This window comes from Festucalex cinctus, chromosome 10 (assembly GCF_051991245.1).
Source record: "Festucalex cinctus isolate MCC-2025b chromosome 10, RoL_Fcin_1.0, whole genome shotgun sequence".
Taxonomy (NCBI): Eukaryota; Metazoa; Chordata; class Actinopteri; order Syngnathiformes; family Syngnathidae; genus Festucalex; species Festucalex cinctus.
This window is the reverse complement of record NC_135420.1, coordinates 16,139,539-16,165,500: the sequence shown is the minus strand read 5'-3', so window position 1 is coordinate 16,165,500 and position 25,962 is coordinate 16,139,539. Positions and strand designations below refer to the sequence as shown.

The following is a 25,962-nucleotide window of genomic DNA, read 5'->3' as shown; positions in this document are numbered from 1 at the left end:
ATATGCTAACAAATTAACTAAAAGCCGAATTGCTAATGACTTGCATGAAAATAAGTGTACATTTTTACTTTCCATCACAAATGATCCCAGTGAGCAATCCAACTCCAAGCTTCTGGCTAGCAGATGTCAAGGCTAGCAATTAATGTCAACTTGTTCACTCATTTACATATTATCATGCGAATGTGCTGATTGTTGCAGCATGAAAACAAAAGCGCAGTGCAAGAATTCTGTTTTTGTAGCTTTTTATAGCACAAAAATTTGTACCGTTTCAAGTGTTTACTTCACTTGTTTGTGTCATTTATTTCTTGAAAAGTAGACACATTGCATTTTTGAAATGTTACACTTTCCTAAAATGAACAGATTCAATAATATTAAATCTGTTCCAGCACTTACAGTGCTTGTACCAAATTTGAAGCGAACCATGTAATTAAGATCAAGTGATTTTTGGTGTAACAATTACATGATAGACAAGAAAAAAAAAGTTATACTAAAATAATTTCAAGTTGTGACACTAGAACTGGCATTGTTCCTAAGCACCACAAAACATACACACACCATTATGACAAGTAGCTAGCAACATAAAATTGCAAATTCTAGTCTATAAAGAATGCTTACTGACATGGCCGCCGACCGAAAGTATGAGCAAATTGTTTAATGAGAATGTAGAAGCATTCGCCACTGATTTTTCCAGTATTACATATTGCATCACAAAATGCACATTCTTTTTGAGAAGCCCATGTCACACACACATACGTTATTATTTCATGTCACACACGCATACGGTATTTTTAAAACATCATATTGCATGTTGGCTAGGAGATGAGACATGGTATAAAATTGAAATCTTAATTTTTAATCACACACTTTGTCAGATGGCCATGTCTATGTCTGCTTATTAATGGCCTTGCCAAATGTGCCATCCCTGTCTATTTTGGACCCTTACCATCATCATTTTTACTCTCTATTATATGTGTTGAGATTTGTCTCAGAAAATCCATTTCACTAATGGGCACTGCCACCTGCCATCTAAATAAAATGGGAATGATGTGCTGGTGCGTCATGAATTCATCAACCATATTACCAATATGCTTCTTAGCAAGTGTCATGCCTAATCATCAGGCATTTATCATAATTATCATGAATCATGCCTCTTCAAGTATCCCAGGTAATTGAATGGAGCCTGGGCGTTCTTATGTACAACTAATTCACTTGGACACGACTCTCCAAGCAACATTCCACTCATGTTAAAATGAGAAACATTCGTCAACATGTCAATAATGAGCTTCTTTACAAGGCTTCTCCTTTGCGACATCGTGCAGCCGTGGATGTAGCGTCAGGAGGTGATATAATGAAACAACTCACAGACTTCCTAATGAAAGGCCAGCTGGTCAAAACAGAATACTTCACTGTAATTAAAATGTGACTCATAATTGACGTCGCAAACCTCACTAAACGCTCTTTCTCCTCTTCATTTAGTCATTTTAAACTAAAGCAAATGAACAGACTAACGATGCTGCTTACTTGGCGATGGGAGAAGTGAAGCCACCAGTGACCATCTTATTTTGCCACTTGCTAAGTGCGCCTAACTTGAATACACTGATTTCTCCGCTGCATTTTTATGTTAATATCTGTCTCGATAGAGAGAGTGCTACTCTTTATGGCATGTACTTGGACCAATAGTCTGGGAGAAGCGCTACATGCACATTTCATCAGTAAGGATGTGATTTAAAAACATTCTCCATATCTCATCTCAGCTGCATCATGTTTTCAGAACCATCTAATGAAATGAAAGCAAAGCACATCTGGACAAAATTTGCTGCCAAATGTAGGGGAGACCGGGGCTAGTTGTATCACTTTTATACTTTGATATATTTTTTGGAATCAATGCATCATATATACATATATATATACTGTATATATATATATATATGTATATATTAAAAAAAACAAAAAAAAAACGCATACCAGATGAAAGACCAACGTCTTGGGTATATTTTTCGGATTTTTGCCATTTTCGTACTTTTGCGTCAGTGCAGTTATAAGCCATCAAGACAGAAAACGTTAGAAAGAGTGGCAACATAAAATGCCTGCACTCTGGCTTCTGCCGTGAGGTGTATTGATTCATAGATTCATAAACAAGCCCGTAAGGAAGGACCATACACTTCCTAACCAGATGTATATGAACATATGAACAAAATATGTGCTGGCTCCAGCTCGTGAATAGCACTGGAAATTTAATATGATTTATTTATTTATTTTGTAACCCAAATATATTTTTCAAAAAACGCTGATAAACCTCCAATATGAGTTTTTAATGAAAAAACAAAAACGGGGATTACCCCGCCAAACAAAACCAAACTGTCTAAAAATAAATAAATATATAAATATATAAATATATAAATAAATAAATAAATAAATAAATAACACGCCGCTAATATGCAGGGGTCGACTATAGAGTAGGTCCTCATATTTTTCAATTAACCTAAGAAGAAGCATGTTTTCGGTATATGTGAGGAAGCCAGAGTACTGGGGAATAAAATGAAAACTTCACATCGATGGAGACCCGGATTCGAACCGTCGGTCCTCCAACTCGCAAGTGAAGTAAAGGCGCCACTAATGAAGTGAGAGAGACTCTCACTGTGAAATACGTCAGCACGGAGGGAGGCACCCACCAGAGGGCTGCCTCGGAGCCTCAGCGCGGCGGCCAACCGAGGAGGAGGTGTGCGCTATAAGAAGACAAGCCACCCCGGGAGAGAGCTCACACAGCCCAGACACGACGACGATGATGATGCTGCTGATAATGACGAAGAGGTGGAGAGAGAGCGAGCGAGCGAGCGGGATGACAGAGACTTGTTTTAGTCCCGTCAAGGCTGAGGAGTGAGGGAGGGACGACCCGGCGAGTTTCAAGTGGCCGGGCGGAGCAGCTGCTTCTTCAAGTGTCACATCTGAGCACCTGAGCGGTCTGTTTGCTGACTCCTCATTCTCCTCATCCTTTTAACTTGTGCACAGCCATTCAATGTCAACACTTCGACTTTGACTTTGAGCCCCGAGAAGTCTGGAACAAGTCCCGGCAGTCAACTGACGGAGACATCCGTGACGCCTCAATATGTACCAGGGGCATTTACAGGTAAGAGGCGCTTTTACTTGGTAGTGTTATTATCATGGTTTGGCTCATATCCATTTTGGAATCTGACGTGAGTAATTTTCTGTTGGCAAAACATGTCATCTAGTCAAAGGATCCTTGGTTTACGACGAAGTTCCGAACGCGTACGTAAGTCGGAATGCGACATCTTCTATTACTAACGTCATAATTACGGTAAATATTTTGTACAAAAACATAAACAGATCCGTTCGTAATTCGAAACAGTGCACGTCGGGACCGTCGTAAACTGATGAGTTCCGGTACATGTTTATGCTTTTAATCCACTCTGGAGCTAACCTTATGGTGGCCTGGGGAAGGTGACGCATACACACATTCTCGCACGTACACAAAAGACAAACACGGGGCATTGGGAGCTTGCAGGTGCATGTCACATATAAACAGCTCTGCCAAGAGGGAATCACTTCACGGTTTTTCCAACATGCATGCTCCCCGTGTGACGTCACCAAATCGGACATCAATTTGCAGATAGGCAAATAATTTGTGTTACATCACCAGTGCAGAGTGAATATGTAAACTTGGGTCATTCTCCTTGAGAGGGAAAATGCACTAAATTAACCAGGCTTTATGATTTAGATTTTCTTTTTTTAAATTTTGTCTTAAAATCCAGCTTCTGATGGTAAGCTTTTCGATACAAGTTTGTAAAGTGAAAAAGATACTTTGCACTCTCATTACGTAATAAAACACTCCAGAGTCAGTATTCAAGAGCATTAAAAACCAAACTTGAATATTTCATGATGTATTACTCAAGCATGCGGTGTTCATTGAAAATGCATGAAAAGGCGGTCGACAGCTCATGTCTGATTTTCTCATCGTCATTTGTTACGGCCCAGATGAAAAGCCTGTTTTTGTCTATTATGGGGTGTAATCAAATGTTGTGCATATCTATATGATGTTTCAATTCATGGCATGTCAGTGCTCTGATACTTTCTCTGTTTCTGGTCCCATGCCATTAAGGTAAAATGCAAATTCTTTGAATGTAAAGCAGCTGCTCTATTTGATGGGGTCATGGATCTTCTGTTGACTCATAATGTTTGAAAGAACAATTGAGAATTCCGTTTTGGAAACATTGTTTCCTTGGACTAACCTGTGTGTAGAAGGGATAAGCATAATAATTAAGAATAATGTTGATTGTGTGAAACTGATTGTTGATTAATCCAGCTTTGAAGCAGTTTAGGCTAAATATTGTGAGCTGTTGATTCAGACGCATGCATGTCATCTACTTGAGGTGAAAGGAAAACTGACATTCCGAACAATCAGATAAAAATCTCCTGTAACCTAAATCATTTTATAGAATTGCATAGGGGGTTTAGTTAGTTTTTAGTTTTGTTCCTAAGACCTGATTTCGATCTGGACACTGTTAGGAAAAAAAGAAGTGTAATATTTACTTGGGGAAAAAAAAAAAAACACTCAGAAATTCTAAGTAAATTTTACAAGGAGAGTTTTGAGTACATTTGACCGGTTATTTGGGAGGAGAAAAAAAACAAAAAAAAGTTACTCAAGGGTTAAGGACAAACCCACAACATTCCGATTGTGAGACAGCCACTCTACCACTTGAGCCATGCCGCACCTGCTGTGTGTTTTTATATTCATGATGTCAGGCGGAATCCTTGTCCCTCCAAGACGAGTTTTTGGGCTCATTTTGGACACACCAGCAATGCAATATAGTGGCAAACAGCAAGAGTGGCATGGCTCAGGTGGTAGAGTGGCTGTCTCCCAAGGCGAAGGTCATAAGTTCGTTCCTCAATGCTTGAGTAACTTAAAAATAACAATAATAAAAAAAAAACTCGTAAAATAATCTTGTAAAATTTACTTTGTATTTCTGAGTGAAAATTACTAATTTCAGGTAAGTATCCTGCAATTAACTCAGTTGATCAAGGAAATATCGTCAACTAGCTAAAAGCCGTGCGTTTCCAGCCCCATAGCTGTTCTACTTACACAGCACAGACGCTGATTTGGGGTATGAAGTCATCCCTTTCGCTCATGCACCTTTGGAAGTAATATTAGAATTCTCATGAAAGTATTTTACACATCACAGCAGGTGTTGAAACTATGTATCAAATTATCGGATTTAGAAGATCGTCTCTGTAAAAGCTGAGGCGGTATCCTGCTGGGCTGGGATGTGCAGCAAAAAAAAAAAAAAAAAAAAAGCAGCGACGGCTTATAATGTTGGATCTTCTGTTATGGCTCTGAAGCATCCTACTTTTGTGTGATCTCTCAGTATAAAAGATGCTACATAGACATTGCTATGTGTTAAGTGTGAACCTCTTACTAGTATTTTGTTGAACATATAACTATTCCGTGTTGAACCTGGTTGAGTATGGTGCAAGTTGAGTATTTCTTTTTTCATTCTGAAATCATCCAAATTCGGCCAATAGAATTTTAGTAAATGCGTCAAGAATTCTACTTTTCTGCTTGTTGTCACTGACATAATCAGATAAGTATTAATTGGCATATTATTTATACAAGACAGCTCTCAGTTGTACACAACTGAAAACAGCAACCAACATAATAAACATGCTGCTGAGGCAAAACCTCTCTTACATCACTTGGATGTATCTTCCGTATTGTACTGAGTGAGGTTTTGTCATTAGTCATTGCTCCTTGAGACCTGTGTGGCATAATGAAGTTACTGTACTGTGCTTTATAGAGCAGTGCAGCATAAATCAGTTACTCTTAACAACAGCTATCAGATTTCCTTCCCGACATGGAAATTCTTCTTACCATCACTGTCAGTCTGAGTGTTTCACTGCCTTTAGTGAGGAAGCCAGTCTAAGTCATTTTATTTTGTTTCGGACCTTCTAATTGTCTGCACAAGGATGTCGGATGCTTATCCTGTAGACAGTTGTGGTAGCAGTGTCTCGGTGACTGCGCTCATGATAAAACAATATCAGGTGGCTCGAATGTCATGGCTTTGGTCGGGTTTCACCAACGATGCAAAAATTCTTGTTTGACTCGTGACAACTTGGCAGGCAAACAATAGAACTCTGAGCAGAGCTTGATCGGAAACAATTCTAGACTGCTGTCTTCCGTTTCTTCCCTTCCGCTGGTGTAAAAGTATCCCAGACATACCTTTACTAACTTTTACAAAACATGTACAACAGCAAAACAAATTCAGGAACTGGTGTGCGCCGTTATAGAAATCCTGGCTTTACTCTTGGTGGTATAAATTTTGTTATGGTTTTCCTGCAGTATTTATATTTATAGTAATTTAATTACGGGAGTGGTTCTATTTTGGGCACGAACTAGATCTTGGATTAATGGAAGAGATACTACAAGGCCTTTGTTTGTTTGCTATGCTAAGCAGAGCGTGATTACATAATTTGATTGCTATAAATGTAAGTCCCTGCAGGGAAGATCTGTGTTGAGTTTATCACTGATCGGAAGTAGATTAAGTCTCCAAAGACTCTAGTCAATGTGTTGTTTAAAAAAAAGAGAATTTGGATTGAAAATGGGGAAAATGTAAATGACATGAAGATTGTCTGTCAGAAAGCTGCTGCTAATCTTTATGGTTAAACTGAATGTGAAGCAGGACAAGATTTTATTTATTTTTTATTTTTTAACTTCCAGAGCCATATATGGTAAGGCTCAAAGGATAAGTAATACAGTCGAGCACTGTTGTACCTCTCTCACTGTATTCATGTTTATTTGTTAGTTAGTAAGCAATCTCCTGGGTCAAAGTGGATGACAAAAAAACAATTGGTACCTTAATTATTTTTTCTAGATAGTGGGTTGGTTGATGCCTTAGAGCAGCAGTGGGCAATTTCTTTTCTATCAGTGATTCAGTGGCCACTTCAGTTTTTATATCGTCTCCTGAGAGCCATATTAATTTATGAAAAACAATGATACAATGAGACAAAAATAGTTGTGATTCTTATTGTTATAGTGTGTAGCATAAGCATTTGTGGGTTAAATATTGTTCTGTTTATTATACATCGTCTGAAGAATGATTTGTTTTGAGAATTGCCTCGTCAGGATGGATGAAATGCTGTTGTGTGCCAAATATGTTCCATGGGACTTTTAGGTTCTCCATGCTTGTCGTAACGTACACAAAATGTAATCAACACATTCATTGATTTCTTTTTAATAATGTTTTGTTTGCTAATGATTTAGTCAAATGGTCACATAATTTTTAACAATGAAATATGCTTAACTTACTGTAAACATCTAGCTTCTAAATGTGTGGAAATTGGAAGATGAATATATGAATGCATGACTGTTATCTACGTCAAATGACAGCTGTGAAAAAAACTCAATGAAACAACATAGCCAGTGGCGGCGTAATACATTTGCACAGTATTGTCCTGAAAATAATAGTCAATAAGCTAATGCTTGACACAAATTGTGATGAAGTGTTTCCTCCGCAGCGGAGGATTTAGCCAGCCGGCGCCTTTCAACATTTAAAAACGATTCATTTGCATAGTCCACTAAGCTTCCATGCTTAACCGAGACCCCTTCACTAACTGTCACATGCAAGCATTTCCATCAAGAATCCTGCCACGGTCGAGCTGGTCAACTGAAGGCGCGTGGACTGAGGTCCAAGCTGCCAGCTATTTTTATCGAGACAGCTTAAAGTCTCCTTCCTGTAATGAACCGTGGTCTTGATTAAAAGCTATTTAATAGGCCTGCCTAGTTCAGGAGCCAGAATAATGAGAGAAATCAGGTGCTCCCCGACTGTAACGAAAGCTCCATAGACAGCGATGGCGACAGGGCAGGAAGAGAAATGTCTTAATCGGTGGGAGGTAATAAATGTAGTTTTAGAGCCTCTGGAGAAGTTGTGTGAAATGTATGTGCTGTGCAGTCAGTGTGAACTAACAAACATCTCTTAATCAATGAAATAAACAATTTGACTTGATTGGATCCAAATTTGCAGAGACAGTCAAATATGTTGTCGAAAATCTCCCTGGAAGTGTGGAAGCATGTATAACTTCTATTTTTTTTTTTTTTTTACATTTTCACTTCCTGTATGCATGATCAAGTGTTCCAATTCTTTTGTCTCTATAGTGTACATAACTTCACACTATACAACTAAAATGAAGCAGGCCTCAGCATGACAAATTATAGCAAGTTAGTGTGTGGATTTGGCAAGACTGAATTAACTGAAGCAAATTAAAATGACATTTTTTTTTAACAATGCATGAAATGACTATGAGTAATGTAGCAGGTGCTGTTTGTAAGGGAGAATTATCCTCTGACTCAGTTGGGGGTTTTTTTGTATCGAACGCCATGATAAGTCTGGCACAAAAATGGAAGAGAAATCAAACAGACTTTTGCTTCCCACATCATTATTTAAAAAATCATTCTTACATATTGCGACAATTTCCACATAACTAACCTGGAATTTTCATTGTCATTAGCAATCTAAGTACTGTATTGAACTACTGTAAGCTGTTTTTAAAACATTCACATTCTTTACGTGGAATAGTGGAACTGCCATTGTTGAGTAAACAGTTTTGACTGGGATATGTCCTTCGATCATACTGCAAAATTCTTCAAACGTACTGATAAAGTTTACCTATATGACTTCATCAATACATTGCAACCCGTTTGCGGTAGGTTCGACCGACATAGCCCAGTTAAAACCAACATTTGATACCTTTACCCCATTGTTAAGCACTCTCTTTATCTAAACATTAACGCAACATGACACATTGACATACCTACTGGAGCAGCTCTGTGTAATTGTTGACAAATAAGGTCAATTTGTGGATTTTTCACAGTCATTCATCAATTAGATGCTCAAATATTAAAATGGGTGGATGGATAGTTTGCTAGATTATGTTCAAGATGCACAGTGATATTCAACAGTGCCAGTGTATATTTTGAAAGACACAAGAGCAGGAAATGGTTTGAATTATTTGCATATGAAACAAGATGTTGAGTTCTTTTGTAGCTCTTTCTGGCAGGCAGTTGATTAGACAGTTTGAATTAAAAATTGCTCGGGCTACTGGATGCTTGAGATATGAATAATGCTGTCTGTCTAGATTACAAGTCTTGTATTGCAAAGCTTGCATGGCCTGTAATAGACACTCCAAAAAGTCAACATCCCCCCCATCTTGCATCTGAGTTCTAATGCAATAAATCTGAAGGACCTGAATGCACATGCTGGATGGTCATACATCAGTTTGACCCTCAGTAGATTCCCTTTGTCTTGCTTCCAAGTGTTTTAACACAGCAGCCCCACATGGAAAGTCCCCTGAGCTACTGTACAAAGCCACATTTTTCCCTCTCACAAAAAGTAGGACACGCCTCAGCATCTTTGTAACTCGGAGCAGAGGGCCGTGCGAAAGAATAGGTGGCCCATCCATCTCTCTCTCCCTTCCAAGCCATTCATAACAGTCATTCTCCAACAGGGAATTAATTTGCTCCAGAAACCAGAAGTCTCGGTGCGCAGGTTGAGGCAGCATGTGTTTGGTCCTCCAGGGAAGAATGAGCTATATCGCTGACGAGAGCACTTGATAAACAAATATGTGCTTCAGTGTGGCAGATATGAATGCGATCTTCATATACTGTACTTAATCTCTCGGGGAAATGCTTGTTAGTGTCTAATATGGCATAAAGAGATGAATGTTCTGACGGGTTGTTCCGTCTCACATCTACGTGAAGATTCCACATGCGAAGAAGCTTCATACTGGCTAAGCGAACGGCGGGAAATTGTTGTGTATGTATGGGAATATTTGGTTGGTTAACACGTCACTGTTGGCCCCTCATGCCATCCTCGCAGCAAACGAAAAAGGGAGTTTACAAATGTGGACAGTGGTTGGACCTGAGAGACGAACGAGCTTAGCACTAGCTTGGACCAGGCTAGTACAACACAATGGGTGTGGATTTCAAATGGGACCAAAAATAAAACAACATCCCGGTTTCTACCGTTGGTCAGGGAATGATGCGGGAAAAGTAAAGTAAGTTATTTTCAACGAGTAAGTGTAGGCAACACTTCAATATAGTAGAATGAGATGAGTGAATATTGCTTTGTAAATTTCTGACCCATTTACCATGTAATAATTTTAAGGAAATTTGATTTTTCATTTGACTATGAAGCATCTTTTGTGAAAAGTACAAGTAACCGATTTGAGTTGATTCGGAACTTGGTTAACGTGAACACGAATAATAAATGTTACTTTTGGGTGCGAGACCAGGCATTAATATGCCTAATATATGATCGTATAATTAGGGCTGCACAATATATAAAAAAAATTATCGATATCGCGATATTGGCCCATGCAATATGCACATCGCAAAGACATGCAATAAGTTTCATATGGAATTTTATGCTTTTATCAGAATTTGACCAGTCAGGCGCTAACTAAAATGTGCACCGTCATCCAATACTTGAACATTATCGAGAGGTAATTACAATTATTTTACTAAAAATATTGAATGTGTTTATTTTGGTGCATGAAAAAATCAAATTCTGATGTAACAAGTATCTGTTTTGAACTGATGTAACCATCATCTGGTTTCAACTGGAAAAACGCTATGTGATGTTATGTGATGTCTGGACCTATGTGATGTCAATCTTTAATCCTTTACTTAGTCACAACCAATCAGATCGATTCACTGTCTGTAGAAGCAGTCTGAGAATTGCGTGTGTTTGCCGGATTATTGCTTTCTGTCCCTCTGTGCAACTCTCTTTGTTTCACGTCTAGTCAAGTTTGTTCTACGCCTCTAGATGTGAATGAATAGTTAAAACCTTATTTGTGTCTGCACATTGGGATCCAACCTCCAGCTCATGACAACTTCAGAGTATGACAACTGGGTTTGACTGCACCTACCACAAAAAAGGTGGATGAATTTTCATTCTTAATTTCAACTCTATATACTAAAAATAGATTTTTTTGTTTTGTTTGGGTGACAAACAGGAGAGACTTTATTTCCAACAGGCAACAGAATAAAAACACTTTATTTTGTCTTTATTTGTCTGAAAGTCTCCTTTCAATTCAGACCTGTGAACCCATTTTCAATTTTGCCTTGACAATAACCCTGCTAGAAGGCTTACTTTTTCTTCATTCAGTCCACAACTTCCCATTGGGCGACAAACCAAAAATTACGATGAGAAGAAGTCGGATTAACTCAGCACACACTGAATTCATTTTCTGCTTGCTCAACTAAACTGTGAGATGGAGTAATTCATTTTGTTGAAGCTTATACATTAAGGTACAACAAACCAATGCACATTCGATTTGTCTCCTGGCGGGGGCATAAATTGTGGTAAGAAAACTGGAGCATATTCACACAAACCTGATTTGAAAACCAACACCACCTTTGTCTGCTTCCCAGCACAGTTTGGCTCAGTCCAGCTGTTTCGCTGAGACAATTTGCTTTATGCGCCTTGAGCGAGGGATGCTCATCTTTTGATATGCCGACTCCTAACATCGCACCTCCAGATTCGAGCCCACGGGCTCAGTCTTCACCCTCGGTCCAACACTTTCTTTACGAGTATGTGTGCTTGTCATACAAATAGAAGAAAATGCTCCGTAACAGCTACAATGTGCTGTATGTGTAATAATAACCCACTTACGTACATCTTGCTTGTGAGCACTGCTAATGCAAGGTCACCATACAGATGGCCCACTTTGCAGTTAACGACAATAAAAGTCAGCTTCCATACCGTGAAGGCACACAGATGACAGAGGATTTTGTATTGTGTTGGTAACTTGTAATGTAAATATACATCAATTCTCAATGCTCACTGGGGTATCGGACATATGCAGGATAACACTTGAGCTAAATCAATGTGACAATCCAGCATGTTTTGCAAAGACAGATTTACAGCAGCTGTTGTTCCAATCACAGTTGTTCAAACTGTCAGTCACACCTCCCCAGGGGGGTGTGGGAGAGTTGGCTAGGAAGCGCCGAGTCAGAGATGAGAGGCTGTGATACTGCATGAGGGGGAGGAAAAAGAAAAAAAAAAACAAAAAAACAAAGCAGTGGATGATTGCTGTCTGGTCAGCTAATTTAAACACAGTAAGCAATTGCTGTTGTGAGGCAGCAGAAAAAAAAGAGCACGAAAAAAAATTGGACTAGAAGTTGTCATTCGAATGGAAAATATGCTATTTGGGGGTGACAACATAATCTGTTTGATGAACCTTTGATGCATTTATTTGTCTCAAGTATTCAGTCCAAACTGTCTTTAGGTTTAGGGTGCGGGCGCAGTGAATTAGTTTGTGCAGCATCGTAAGAATACATCGTAATGTGGCACAACAAGTTTTTTTTATTTGATTATTTTATATTTATGGTACATTGGAGTGGTGGCTAGGACATAGCACAAGTTGCTAAATTGCCCATAGGTTTGAATGTGAGTTTGAATGGTCAGTGGGTGCCCTGAGATTTGCGAACGACCATTACATGCCTCATGGCCAAAGTCAGATGGGATAGGCTCCAGCTATAGCAACTTGATGGATGGATGGATGGATGGATGGATGGATGGATGGATGGATGGATGGACACTGCATCTGTTTTTTTTTAGCTGAAATAAAATCATTTTGAAACATTAACACACATACGTATACTTTATCTTTGTTAATAAATGCTAATCATATGGCAGTTAGCATGTCAGTTGCTAACTAGCTATAGGGAAGTAGGCATCAATTTTCACTCCGAACTCTTTGTTGTCAAACATTACTAAATTAAATTAAATGGAGTTAGAGAAGCAGTGGAATTAGTAACCCAAAGGAATCTAAAATCAAGTAACCTGTCAAGCAGTACAAGGCAAGAAAAGTAAATAGTTGAAGCACCAGCTGCTGATTAAAGGCAGTGTAGCGCGCTATGCCTCCCGCAGCACACAAGGATGACAGAACTTGCTTTTAATAACTACTGTTCATAAAAGTTTTTTGTTTGGTTTTTAAAAAATGGCTTACCTTAACCAAAATCCCGCGCCACATTGTAGACAAAGGTAGAATTTTGGTGGGTAATGACGCCTTTTTGCGCAGTAAATTTTTGTGGAAACAGAAAACTAGTTCCCCTGACTCTTTCTTCTTCTTCTTCTAAATGGAAGACAAAGAAGAAGAGCTTCCAAAGTGCAAGAATTTAGAGGGTTCCAAATGGCTGAATAGAGGCGTAAATCAAGCCATATAATTTTGTATCATGAGTTTGCTAGCCTCATGCTTACATATAATGCAAAACACCACAGACGACCTTACATAAATTAGCATAGGTGTTTTTAACCTTCAAACAGTTGCTACTTTAACACTTATCACAGCATCACATATAAACACACACACTGGAATACAGTTGGGGACCTTCTCTGCCTTTTCTTCTTGCTCGCAACTCTAAATTTTGGCTTGCCTATATACTTTAAAAGTCTGTGAAAAAATGCTAACTTAAATAATCTGCCATATAGAAGGGGTGGCAACAATAAACCCCGATATAGCAGAGGTACACTTGATAATTCATGCAGCAACTTTAGTGTATTTCTATGCAGAGTATAAGTCAGCACCTTTCGTGATGTTTGCTTGCGTGCATCATTCTGCGAGGGACGGCTGGGTGCCTCCCGAATCTAAATACCATACGGCTAATGAATTCCCTGGCAAAAGTTGAGGGCTGGGCTGCGGGGTTGATCGTAGCGTGCAGATGGTGCGTATGCTGAGTTCAAGGGTACACCAGCTGAGCGGACGAAAAGGCAGGTAGCTTTCTCAACCAGGACACGATCGCTGTCCCGGAGCCGTCCCACTGGCTGTGATCCCACTCACAGTTTACGTCGTGTGCGTGCGTGTGTGTTTATAGTCACGGATCACAACAGTTGAGATCACATTCACCAAATGCGGCACCTGAATCTCTGCGCATCTGTCTGCCCACAAGCAGCCGTGCTCACACAAGTAGAACTAATCAGACAAGACACAGACGTGTGATTCATATTTACCTATACGACAGATCCTGGTCAACAGCGTGCTTGTTGAGAGGGTCAAAGGCCTGTACAGATGGGTTTATGTCCTAAATGTACATTTTGTCAGCTTATCTACTCTAGTTGATTCCTTGTGTGTTTTTAATGAAATCATTCTGATGCACAGCAAATAAACAGTATATACAGCAATAATTATACAGGAAATAAACAGTAAACTGCAATATAAAAAGCTGAGCATTCAAGACAAACATGCGAGTGATGTCTTGTTAATCATGACATTAACAGGGAAATATCTTATAATAATGGTATAATGTGACAAAATTACTAGATGTTAATTGGCGACATGTAATGGAAAATTTTTTAATTGTGACTTAACCGTGTGGATAATTTACATAATACCACCCTACATGGAATTTCTCAGCCTATGATTTTGTAACTGGGCTTAGCCATTATCAAGGGATGGACTACACAGAGGCACCATGATGTCTAACTCAAATGGTAAGCACAGCTGCGATGTTTGGACACATTAGAGTTAGCACTAACAGAGCTAGCAGTGTTATTAGCATTGGCTTCTGGTGACTGGCCATCATTCAAATGTACCGTGAAATCGTTGACATGGGCGCGGGTGGTGATCCACATTCCAATTGTAGTGTAATTTGAGTGGCTAGATGATGAAGAGCTGCATCTACAATTGAAAATACAAATCATGATATTGCTTGGTATTTACAGGGATTCATTGTAACGAAAGCTACACCTTTGTATTTTGAGTAAAGAACCAGGTATCAGTATTGGGCCAATACCAGGCCTTATTTCAAGGTATCGGTACTCGCAATGGTGGCTGATACCAGTATTGGCCTCTTGTGGTGGTTTTATGATCAGGAACTAGAAATTAGAATAAGCGAAAACTACCATTGATTTTAATCAATTTTAAAGAAAATGCTACATTGAGATTAATATTAATATTGAAATATTGAGATGATTTCAAATCATCTATTGTTTTTTTTTTTTTTTTTTTTTTGGGGGGGGGGGGGGGTGCATTAAAAAAATACATGTGGTATCCATACTAGGTATCAGTATCAGTGACTATTCCAGACTTAAGTACTTGAACTCATTTGCTCCCAAAAACGTATAAATACGTTCTATTTTAAATATTGCCATCCTCCCAAAGACGTATTTATATGTATGTTTTTTTTTATGCTAGAGCATAGTGCATACAGGAGGCGTTGATGCCGCCTCTGAACTGAAGAGAATGCTTGATGCAGTGATAGTTATTACAAAAACGGCCAGCAGGTGGTAGCAGAGTATAAGAGATCAACCAGGGCCATGTTGCAAAAGACTCTTTTCCCCACTGTTTTAAACAGATTTGTGAATAACGATGAAACGTAGCCATATACTAACACGAATTACTGCAAAACGGAAACAGATAGAAATATACTTTTTATCCTGATGAAAGAAGAGACTAATCTTTCTTTTGGTAGGTTCCATGTTTTTATAGCAATAGAACACAATATTCGGTGGGTCTTGCAAAATCAGTCAACATCGAGTAAAACAGCCAGGAGTGAAGGGGTTTGCTTCAGTTAAAATGGCTGGGAGTCAATGAGTTAATATCGGTCTAGAAAAAAAAAAAGTGGTAACGAACATCCCTACATGACCAGGTAATTAATATATAGTTCTGCTTTTGACATGAACACAATTGTGTGCAGCAGAGTTATTAGTGTCCAAGTTAGTGCAGCATGTGATTTAAAAAAAAAAGCCAACTGACAAGTCACTCAAGCATTTCAAAGCACAGTAAGAACAATTTGTTTTCTGCTGGCCTCGTTCTATTGTTGTGAGGTGGCATGTCATTTGCATAGCGTATCTAATCCGCATATGAGAGGTATACAGGTTTGGACGAACAATATAATAGTGGGCAATTTGGCGTTGCCATGGCAAAGATAAATATGCTGCTGTAATTATAACGGGGCTGTGTACAATTTAAATCAAGGGTTTGGAAGCTTTTTCCTTGGAGACGCGTATTGAGAAATTTAAGTTTTGGTCTTTTGATTTTTTTTTTTTTTTAAACAGTTCATCTGATTGATGCTTCATTATTTATTTTCAGATTAAGTATCCTTGTGGGTTGATATGGCCCACAAGCCGTAGATTCCCACCTTTGAATGATTATTTATGTACATATTGTTCCAGCAAAGATGCCTGAAAGTTTTCAAGTACAAGAATAAACCACAAAATAACTTAACAGGCATGCCAATAACCATGCCACGATGTCTTTTCTTATTTGGTCAAATGCGACAAGGTTCCCGGGATCACAGAAACGAATGACAAAAAATACAGATCCATCACATTGTTTAAAGGTGTGACAAGCCAAACATTGTTCTATTGTGTCTTCCAATTCATTCCCTTTTGTGTGTAATCCATCAATGACAAAGGCAATGAGTGTCTGTGTGTCCATGACACTGTCGGTATCACCGCACTGAGGCCTGTGTGCCATTAACGGCTTTGCTGGCCAAAACGAATGTCTCGGTTGAATAACAGAGACCACTGACTCCCGTTGAACGTGAGCTTGAATGTAATATCTGCCATATGGATAGGGATGTGCGAACTTTTATTATTTATTTGTAAATGTATAAGCTTATGAAAAGGTCATGAAAATGACTCAGACTGAAAAACGCCAGTCAAAGTACATCTCAAGACGGCACCGTTCACTTTCAACCATTTTTAGCATCATCCAGTTCTGGCACTGTTGGGGGAAGAACAAGAAGGATGTATCCATCTCCTCTCTCATTGTTGTCATCTAAACTGGTGAAGAGGCATGTTCAACCTTGAGCAGAAGCACTCGAGTGCACAGCCTTTCTACTTTTCACATTTCACTTCCAGCTCCTCGCTCTCACCCTCTTCTAACCTCAGGAATGCTTGCATGTCAATTAAATCTCCAAGACGTCATATACAGTACCCCAGGGCGGGAAGACAGGCTGCCATAGAAAAGGTCACAGACTGCTTTTTTAATGATGGTGTCGGAAGAAACATGCTTGACCTAAAAACAACATACAACTGGTCAAATTATCACATGCTTTTTCCATTTTGTTCTCCCAATCTGCTATAGTTCATCCCATGGGTGCTTGATGGGATTGAGGTCAGTGCTCTCTGGTTCATCAACAACAAACTCATCCAATCACAGTAATCTACCTTAATTTCTGCAGGGTACAGTCATGCTGGACTAGAAAAGGGCCTTGATAAAACTGTCGCGAATTGTCCAAAATATCTCGTTAAGATTCAGTCAGAATTTGAGGCTGTCCCAAGACTTTTGTCCACATAGTATACAAGCGATCTGGAGCTTTGTGTAGTGACTGAGAAATGACTTGCTTTCACGCTACAGTGCCTCGCCTTCGCGGAGTGGAAAACTTGAAAGGAAAATTGGAGTGTGATCTATGGCTCCTTTGCGCTTCAGTTAGCGGCACAATCGCCTCTTTCCATTCAAAGAGGAACTACGCCGTGAGACGCATGGATGACGGCTTGTCCAAATGCTTTTCTAGTGTTGTTTTAATGTTTTGATATAGTGAAGGGGATGCATAACTCATCTTTTATATGTGACACTTTTCAAAGAGACGACTTCATCTGAGTCAATAAGTTCAGTTGCTCTTTAAGCTTGTTAGCAATTGAATGTATTTATATACTCAACACAAAGCAATACTCCCATTTTTTTTTAGGAGATGAACTCAAAGATCTAAAACTTCTTCCACATACACAATATGACAATTTCTCTCAAATATTGTTCACAAACCAGTCTAAATCTGTGATAGTGAGCACTTCTCCTTTGCCGAGGTAATCCATCCCACCTCACAGGTGTGCCATATGAAGATTCTGATTTAGACACTAAGATTAGTGCACAGGTGTGCCTTAGACTGCCCACAATAAAAGGCCATTCTGAAAGGTGCCGTTTTGTTTTATTGGGGGGGAAGGGGGTATGGTCAGTACTGACTCATTTTCTTATCACTTTCACGTCACTGACTCATTCATTATCTCGCAAAAGAGAAGTGCTCCATGATCACAGATTTAAACTGATTTGTGAACAATATTTGAGAGAAATTGTGATATTGTGTATGTAGAAGAAGTTTTAGATCTTTGAGTTCATTTCAAAAAATGGGAGCAAAAACAAGTTGTTGTGTTTATATTTTTATTGAGTATATATAAACATGGGAAATAATGGAAATTAATCTGTTCTAGAGACCAACTAATTGGATAGGTAACATAACCATTTATTACAATTTTAAAAATAATTCACAATTTTTTTTTACTAACTAGGGACGTTCAATAGCAGGGTTTTTTTTTTTCCAGTATGAGTACTCAATCCTTGAGTAGTCACTGATACCAAGTAATTTTGATACATAAAATGTCACCCCAAAAACAATGCTAATTCATTTTATTAAAAAAAAGACCAGTATGTCCCAATGTAGCATTTTTCCATAAAATTGCATGAAATTTTCAATACTTCTAATTTCTCATTAATAGTTCCTGATTGTAAAACGGCCACAAGATGCAAATATCAATACCTTGAAATAAGGCGTGTTATCGGTACTCGCCCATCCCTAATCAAAAGTACTAGTAGTATTGATTTATGCTGCATTCGAGGAAGGTGGGAAGTCGGACTTTTCCGACTATATACCAGGAAGTATGCACTGGAATTCCGAGAAAGAAATCAGAGTCGGAAAACTAAAAGGACCACGACTTCACTGACCGGCTTAATCTTATGTGACTCGACAATGGTGAGCCACATGGAGAGGCAGACCGTGAATGGCAAAACAGAAGATTTTTAAAAGATATTTATTTCTATTGATGTACAATTTATCGGAATCAGTCATCTTTGTTGTTTATATTTGCCTTGAACTCTTTGAGGTCCAGGCGACAATCCGTCTGGACACTTAGCAGTGTACATTCCATATTCATATTTTATTGAGCAGCCAGGAACGGCCACTTTCCTCCTGCTGACTGTTGTATAATTAAACAATGTCACACAAGAGGGAACGTTGATATACAGTACAAAGTCACAACCTTTTAAACGACAGTTATACAAGTGCCATTTATAAGTTAAAGCAATAAACGACAACAACCCACACTGGTAAACGCTGACTGTTGATCTGAACATTTCCGATTCCAAACAATTCCAGTAAGAAACTTGTTGCTCATCTATTAAAGGAGATAAGACGTCAGACTTGCTTATGTAAATGTACAATATAGTTAAGTTTCCATCTGCAACTCATACATGCATAATGTAAGTCAAATGAGCAACATGTTCCAACGTTACAGTGTCATTCTCATTGTAGATATGCAAATCAGGAAGGCTACATACTTTGAATTGAGAAATAATGCATTGTATTCTTATCCGTAATTTTATGGCGATCAGCTCCAACTCCAATCACTACAAGTGGGACTAAAAAAAAAAAAAAAAAAAAAAAAAAAATCTACAAACTATTTGCATTTCCATGATTGTATTGCAATCCTCTCGACATTTTATTGCCTCATGAAGTTTTCAAAAGGCTTCCAGTCGCAGGCTGCCAGCACTGAGAGATGCTAATAAAGTAAGCTCGATGACGTGACTGCGTGCGCCTTGCGAGCTCCTTGTGTAATCAGCACCGCCGCTCGCATCTAATCATGTATGAGGGCCACCCATGACACGCACGCACCATCAACACACTGCGGATGATCAGCGGCGAAATTGCCCTTTGATGGCTCCTCAGTATGGAGATTTATTCTGAAAATGAGACACCGGCGTGAGACTCCAGTGACCGGGCGTGAGAAAACGGCCACGCTGAATTTCATTCACGCCGATGAACGTTTGATGGCTTGCTCACATGCTGTTCAGTATGTTCCGCTGAATGGTGCGCAACGTCGCACACGTCCCACCAGCAGAGCAGGTTCAATTATGCAGCACTAACCTTATGACAAATAGATCGCTTTCAAAATGACGTGCTTTGATGGTGTAAGTTTTGACATCGCAACTTTGCAATGTTGAAATGAGGACTCCTCAGTCGACACGAGCCTCCAAAACAAGAACGCAATAGATGAAATCTTAATGACAGCAGATTAGACAAATGTAACGTTAATGTGAAAAGCAGCCGTGTCCGGATCTTGTAAAGTGACAACACCACAGGTCTTTAGAGGAATTCGGTGCAGTGATGGGAAAGAGCTGGCTGGCGTCAATGTTTCTCATTGCAGTCGCGATGGTCTCTCGGAAAGCTGATGTAGTCGTGTTTGGCTTAGTGGGAGCTGTCCTATCAGCACATCAGTCTTCCTCAGATAAATGGCTCAAGGAGAAAATCCTGCCACAGATACTTTTTGATCCCTCCTTTTTTTTTTAATACAGGGCAGCCTCCGATATATTATATCGGCATTGATTAAAAGTCACATTACGAGAAGAATTATTGAGTTCAAAGCAACAGCAGTACAGTGGAAGTCCTTCACTTCAGTGTAAACGCATCTTGTCACATTTTTTTTTATTCAGGTATAGTTAGCATTCCACAGTTGATTAATTTTTCTACTTTTATTCGCTATTCCATGTCTGAAATTCCATTCCGATTCGTTTTTTTCATTCCGACTGAGGTTCTTAAATGGGTATTTTCATTGCATTTGGTCATTCAAATTCATTCTAATCGGAATAACTTGCTCAATGTAAACCCGGCTAATCTGATGTCCTGGTGATAACTGCTAAAGTTCATGTATCTATCCCTACCCCAGATCAATTGTGTAACAAAATTCCCCAGTTGCTTATCAGTAAGGGGCATGATTTCAAAACTATTACTACTAATACTACTAATTATAGTAATATTAGCAATAATGTGTTCAATGAATTGATTTCTACAATTATTCAGAGGGTTTCATATCGACGATTGTCATTTATGAATGAAATCTGATGATATCACATGTCCGTCAAGATGATAATCTGTCTGCCGGTACCCCAATCAAATTAATCAAATTCAAATTAGATCACCTGCGCCACTATTTAGACATGGTCCAAGCATGACATAGAAAAGTAGTGAAGCAATAAGCTGGCATTTAAATTAAAATGAATAAGAAGAGACTCACCTCTCAGGCACCTACATTCATCTTTCTATTAACTTTAGCTACTGTGTTTTATTATACAGCCATTCAGTTTGTTTAGTTAAAGCCAGGTGACCACTGTAACTGTCATTGGGTGGGTGCCGATCAAATGAACTATTTATCGCTAGTTGTCAAGGGACAGCAATCTGAAATTGATGAGTCGCCACTGACAAATGAGTCAGTCTTCACATAAACCAAATACACAGTCAAACACATCCAGAAAGAAACCCATAAAAAAAAATTCAAAAGAACAGCCATACTATTTCCCCCCAAGTTGGCTTGATGAAAATCTATTGAAGCACTTTCTATGTCTGCCACATAATTCACTTCAAACATACAATTATTTCATTCCTAATGCCAAATGCACAAATCTGACTGTATCTTTTTCACTAAAATGCACACAAAGATAGACGGGTGCATATGTATCCCTTTCATCAGATGTAAAGCAGCACAGATGCATCATCCGCTTTTATCGTCACGAACCATCCTGATTGGCATGCCTATCTTTAGCCGAGCATTCTTGCACACCGTTGTGGGTAAACAGGCATATCAGAGATGCAACCAAATGTGAACCTTGTCAGAGAAAACACGTTTCGAGCTCAGCTATTACAGAGAATTACCATGACAGTAAATAATAGTTGGATGACACAAGGGATGGAAAATTGTTGGTGAAGCCAGCATGTGCTGTAATAACATTTCAAAGACGTGTAAACAGAGACGCTATATGAAAGTTCTGTCGACTGACTGTGGACATGCACAGTCACAATGTCGTTTCTTGTCTTACAAGTTGAGAAAATGCACGTCAGCATATTTATGGCACGTGTGTATTAGCTAAAAGGCTGGTTTTGTAGCACACGTCCAGTAAAAGCTTTTAAAACATCAGCAAGCACAAATGATTCGCTAAGTGCATGATTGCTTCATAATGGTTCTCCGGGGAAGTGACGCTGTCAAGGATGCATTTTCTTCTTGAAACTTTCTCAACAAAAGCATTGATGACAAATGATATTCATCTCTGTTATGCCAGCTAAAGAGACCATTTAGTTAGTATGTGACTCTTCACTCTTATACCTTTGCATTTCATTCATTTCAAACTCACACATTATTTTCATGACCTATTGGTAATATCGGATTGTGGGAAGTAACAAAGCAGATGTTTGGGGTGGTATCTATCACTCTACCTTTTTAGTTTAGCTGAAGGAGATTTTAGTCTTTTTACGCAACTATCTGTACTTCTGCTGAAGTGAGTACTTTTTGCCACGTGTCATATAAGAATAATCAACAAAAAGTAAAGCTTGTCAGACTTTGAAAAAAGGTGATTATATCTATGGGCCTGTAAATGTGTCAAGTGATTGTGTTTAAGCAGAAGGCTGGCAATATGTTGCTTACTTGGACCTGTCTGTGTACTGGAAGTCCAAAAAGCTTCCTGGCACTTTCTCAATGATAGCAGAATCCACTTTAGTTGGTGCCGAGCCAGACGGTATTCTTGAGACAAAAAGTTTTTGTTTTTGTTTTTTTAACTTAATGTGAGTGCATTTTCAAGTCCACCATCATCTTAAGGGAAATGTTGCAAATCCTTTCAGTTCACAAACATAATTTGGGGAAATCTACGGAAGCGTGGAACTGCCAATGTGGAGTAAATGTGGAGTAGTTGGAATGCACAGCAAAGTCGTTTGAACGTCTTGATAAAGTCGTTCAAATATAGTGGTTAAGTCATTTGAATGTATTTGGATAGTCATTTGAAAACACAGTATTGGTAAACTGCAGGCCAAATACAACAACATTATTTCCCATAATTCCACGGTGTAATGCCACAATGGCGCATGACCCATGGCATTATCGTAAAAAAAACGTTATGTTGTCAGGCATTTGGCTTACATTTTACAAATATGTTTGAATGACTTCATCAATTTGTTACAATGACTTTGCAGTGTACGTTTGAACGACATAACCGAAACTCCACAATGGCAGTTCCACACTTCCGTAGAAAACACTCAGTCAAGTCAGAATGTAAATGAATTGAATTACTTTTCGACGGAAACCTCGCATGACCACGTGGTCTTTTTTTCACCAATTGTATTTTATTTTTATGCAATTATGCAATATTTACCTATTAATTAGAGTAGTGAAAAAAAGCTTTAAAATAAATACATTACCGCTCCTGAACGCAACTTGGGTCTGAGAAGTGTTGTAAAATAACTTGTGTTTCCACGTTCTGTGGAGACTACATGTGTGGTGAAACTGTCAGCTGTATTTAACGCCTGGATGTTTTTTTAGACCGACTGAAAATAACAATCATTTCAGTTGGGTTGTTTAAAAACCGATTGCAGTGATGCTTCGTTGCAATATTTCAACGTTCTTGATGGCCAAACAAGTATAAAAATGAAGTATCCCTGATACTAAAATAAACATGTAGTTAGCCAGCAGTTAACAGCTAATGCTAGTGACCAAAATTAGTAGCCTTGTTCCTCTTTCCTCACCCTTTTCTCCATTTGACTGCCATTGTTTATATGATATCCTTCTATTTGTAATACAGGGCACAAAAAAGCCACACGAATCCAAGGAGAAACGCAACACACACATGGACGTTCGTCAGCGCTTGAAAGCTGGCTGACCAGAGCTCTCATGTGGTATGCTGAAGTCTTTACTTACGATGACAGTTTGACCTCCTGTCAAATTTAGAGTTTCCACCGTAATTGCTTTTGCCAAAACCGTCACACCCTACGGTCTTTTTGCGACATGTAAATGAATCGGGAGAGAGTGTTAATTTCCTCTCTCAGCATGGAAGGGGATCCTCGAACAATAAGCCCATCTCGTTAGGCCTGCGGGGGCCCCGATCCGCCCCAGCGAAGGACTGGTGAACAAGAGGCAAGCTGGGACGACAGCATGGATGAGGAGTTGAGTGTCAAAGCTCCAAGAGAGGCAGTGTGCATGGTTTTAATCAAGCCGGGCAAGTGGAACATCATTTCAGGAGACCTCCACGTGACCTATAGGATTTGCACTGATATGATTAGCAATGCATCTAAAGAAAAATTGTAAAATAAAACTCACACCCAATATGCTGTTTTAACAGTTTTTCCACATGGAAAGCAAACACTGCAAAAAATATATTAATATATTATTAGTGTGTATTGTAGAGAATACTGTATAAGTATAGTATGTAAGTATATTGTATTAGTCTGCGTACATTGGCGTAAATAAGCTGTATCAAGCTTTTGTTTTTGTTTTGTTTTTTATACTTTTTTCCCTACATCAATATCGTTGCTGTCAGGAGGAATTTTCATTTCTCCAGTCACTTTTTGTTTTTTTTTCCACCAAACACCGCATTCATATAATTGAAGTTTCACCTTATATTTCTGTCACATACTAAATAATTAAAACCGTGAGCTGATTAAGATTCTTAATAGGTGGAAATTAATCGTCACTCACTGACAGCAATTCATTAACAAAAAAAAAATCTTACTCAAATGTATCTATTTTCACTCTATATTGCCTAACAAACATTTGGACGTTCAGTCTTGAGGCAACATAATGCCGCACGGCTCCCATAGAGTCTGAGCTTTACAACACTTCTCAAAATTTGTGTTAACAGATTTGTTCTCAAATAGCACTTTATATTTATTAATATTGCGTAGAAATTACAAAACGACACGTAAACAAGCCAATACAATTCATTTGTGGGAAAAAAAAAATAAAATTAAATTTAACATATATGGGCATACATGTATTTTTGTAAATAGGAAACACAAATTTTAAACAAAATTATAATTGCTAAATTATAATATTAATTTTGTGCACCAACTGCCAACTCACTATAGTCTGGACTTGCAAATACAGTAAATAGATAAGTCGGAAGTAAAATATAATTGACGGTGATGTTTAATGACAGTAACTTATAATACACCCACTACAAGAAACTGTAGATTTGCGAAGAACAAATCTTCTTGGCCCTCTACCATCCTCAGCGAAGGAAAGAAGAGTATTGCTAACTTTAGAACCACTGTTGACATATAAATACTTGTTAGAGGGGTTCAAACAGTCCCTAAATATCGTAAAAATGTAGCGAAATAAAACATAGCTTAATTGGTCATAACTCTTCCTCTATGCTTCGCTGGTACGAGCATCCACTCGTGCTGAAATAAAATGAAAGCAGAACTTTCAAATTAAAAGCACAGCATATTTCATGCTTAACTTTGACTCCGGTCTCACTCGTGTGGGCCGGATGTGGCCCCCGGACCGTACTTTGCCCAGGTATGCCGTATAACTTTTGTTGATGAAAAGTTGAAAACCTGCAATGGCACCTCCCGCAGAGAGCTGCATTTTGATCAAAGCTGTATTAAAACAGGCAAAACATGTTATGTCTCACAGTATCAAAGGTCTTGTCAGACTTTGCCATTTCGAGATCTCAGTGGTTTGTCTTGAAAGGATGCGGGCTTGGCATGCCCATGGCGTCTTGTTTTTTTTCTATAAATGAAACGCTCTCAACTAAACAGTTTTCATCAGTTCTTCCATGCTAGATATATTCACCATTTGTCAGACTGACATGTAGTTACTTGGGTTATAAATATTATGATAGATAATCTCAACATAAATGCCATTGGTTATAGTGACAATAATCTAGCATTTATAAATTCACTCTGATGCTTGTTCATAGTAACTCGACTACACCCTTCCTCATGCTGCTCCTATTTCTCTCTCCCGGTAGTCTGCATCCCTGCTGCTGACACTTCCAAAGCTTTTAATTGGCCAGAGTCACCCAAGGAAAAAAAAAAGAGCCTCATGGGCTAGTGTCTGGGAACCTGATTACTTGGTGCATGTATGTGTACGGCATTGGAGTCTTCAGAAGCTTGTGACAGAAGGAATCACTAAAATA

The 25,962-nt window shown here is 38.7% G+C and overlaps 2 protein-coding genes across 7 annotated transcripts in view; one reads left to right on the top strand and one right to left on the bottom strand.

Annotated features, from left to right (window-relative positions):
- Positions 1-25,962, bottom strand: part of ccdc50a (coiled-coil domain containing 50a) — a 136,988-nt gene that overhangs the window by 50,982 nt on the left and 60,044 nt on the right. The gene's annotated exons all lie outside the window — the stretch shown is intronic.
- Positions 2,726-25,962, top strand: part of pex5la (peroxisomal biogenesis factor 5-like a) — a 79,890-nt gene continuing 56,653 nt past the window's right edge. For all 5 annotated transcript variants that reach the window (XM_077533183.1, XM_077533180.1, XM_077533179.1 and 2 more), the window contains exon 1: positions 2,726-3,127. In XM_077533183.1, coding sequence (XP_077389309.1) covers positions 3,107-3,127 — 21 coding nt within the window. In that variant the 5' untranslated portion in view covers positions 2,726-3,106. The remainder of the gene's footprint in view (positions 3,128-25,962) is intronic.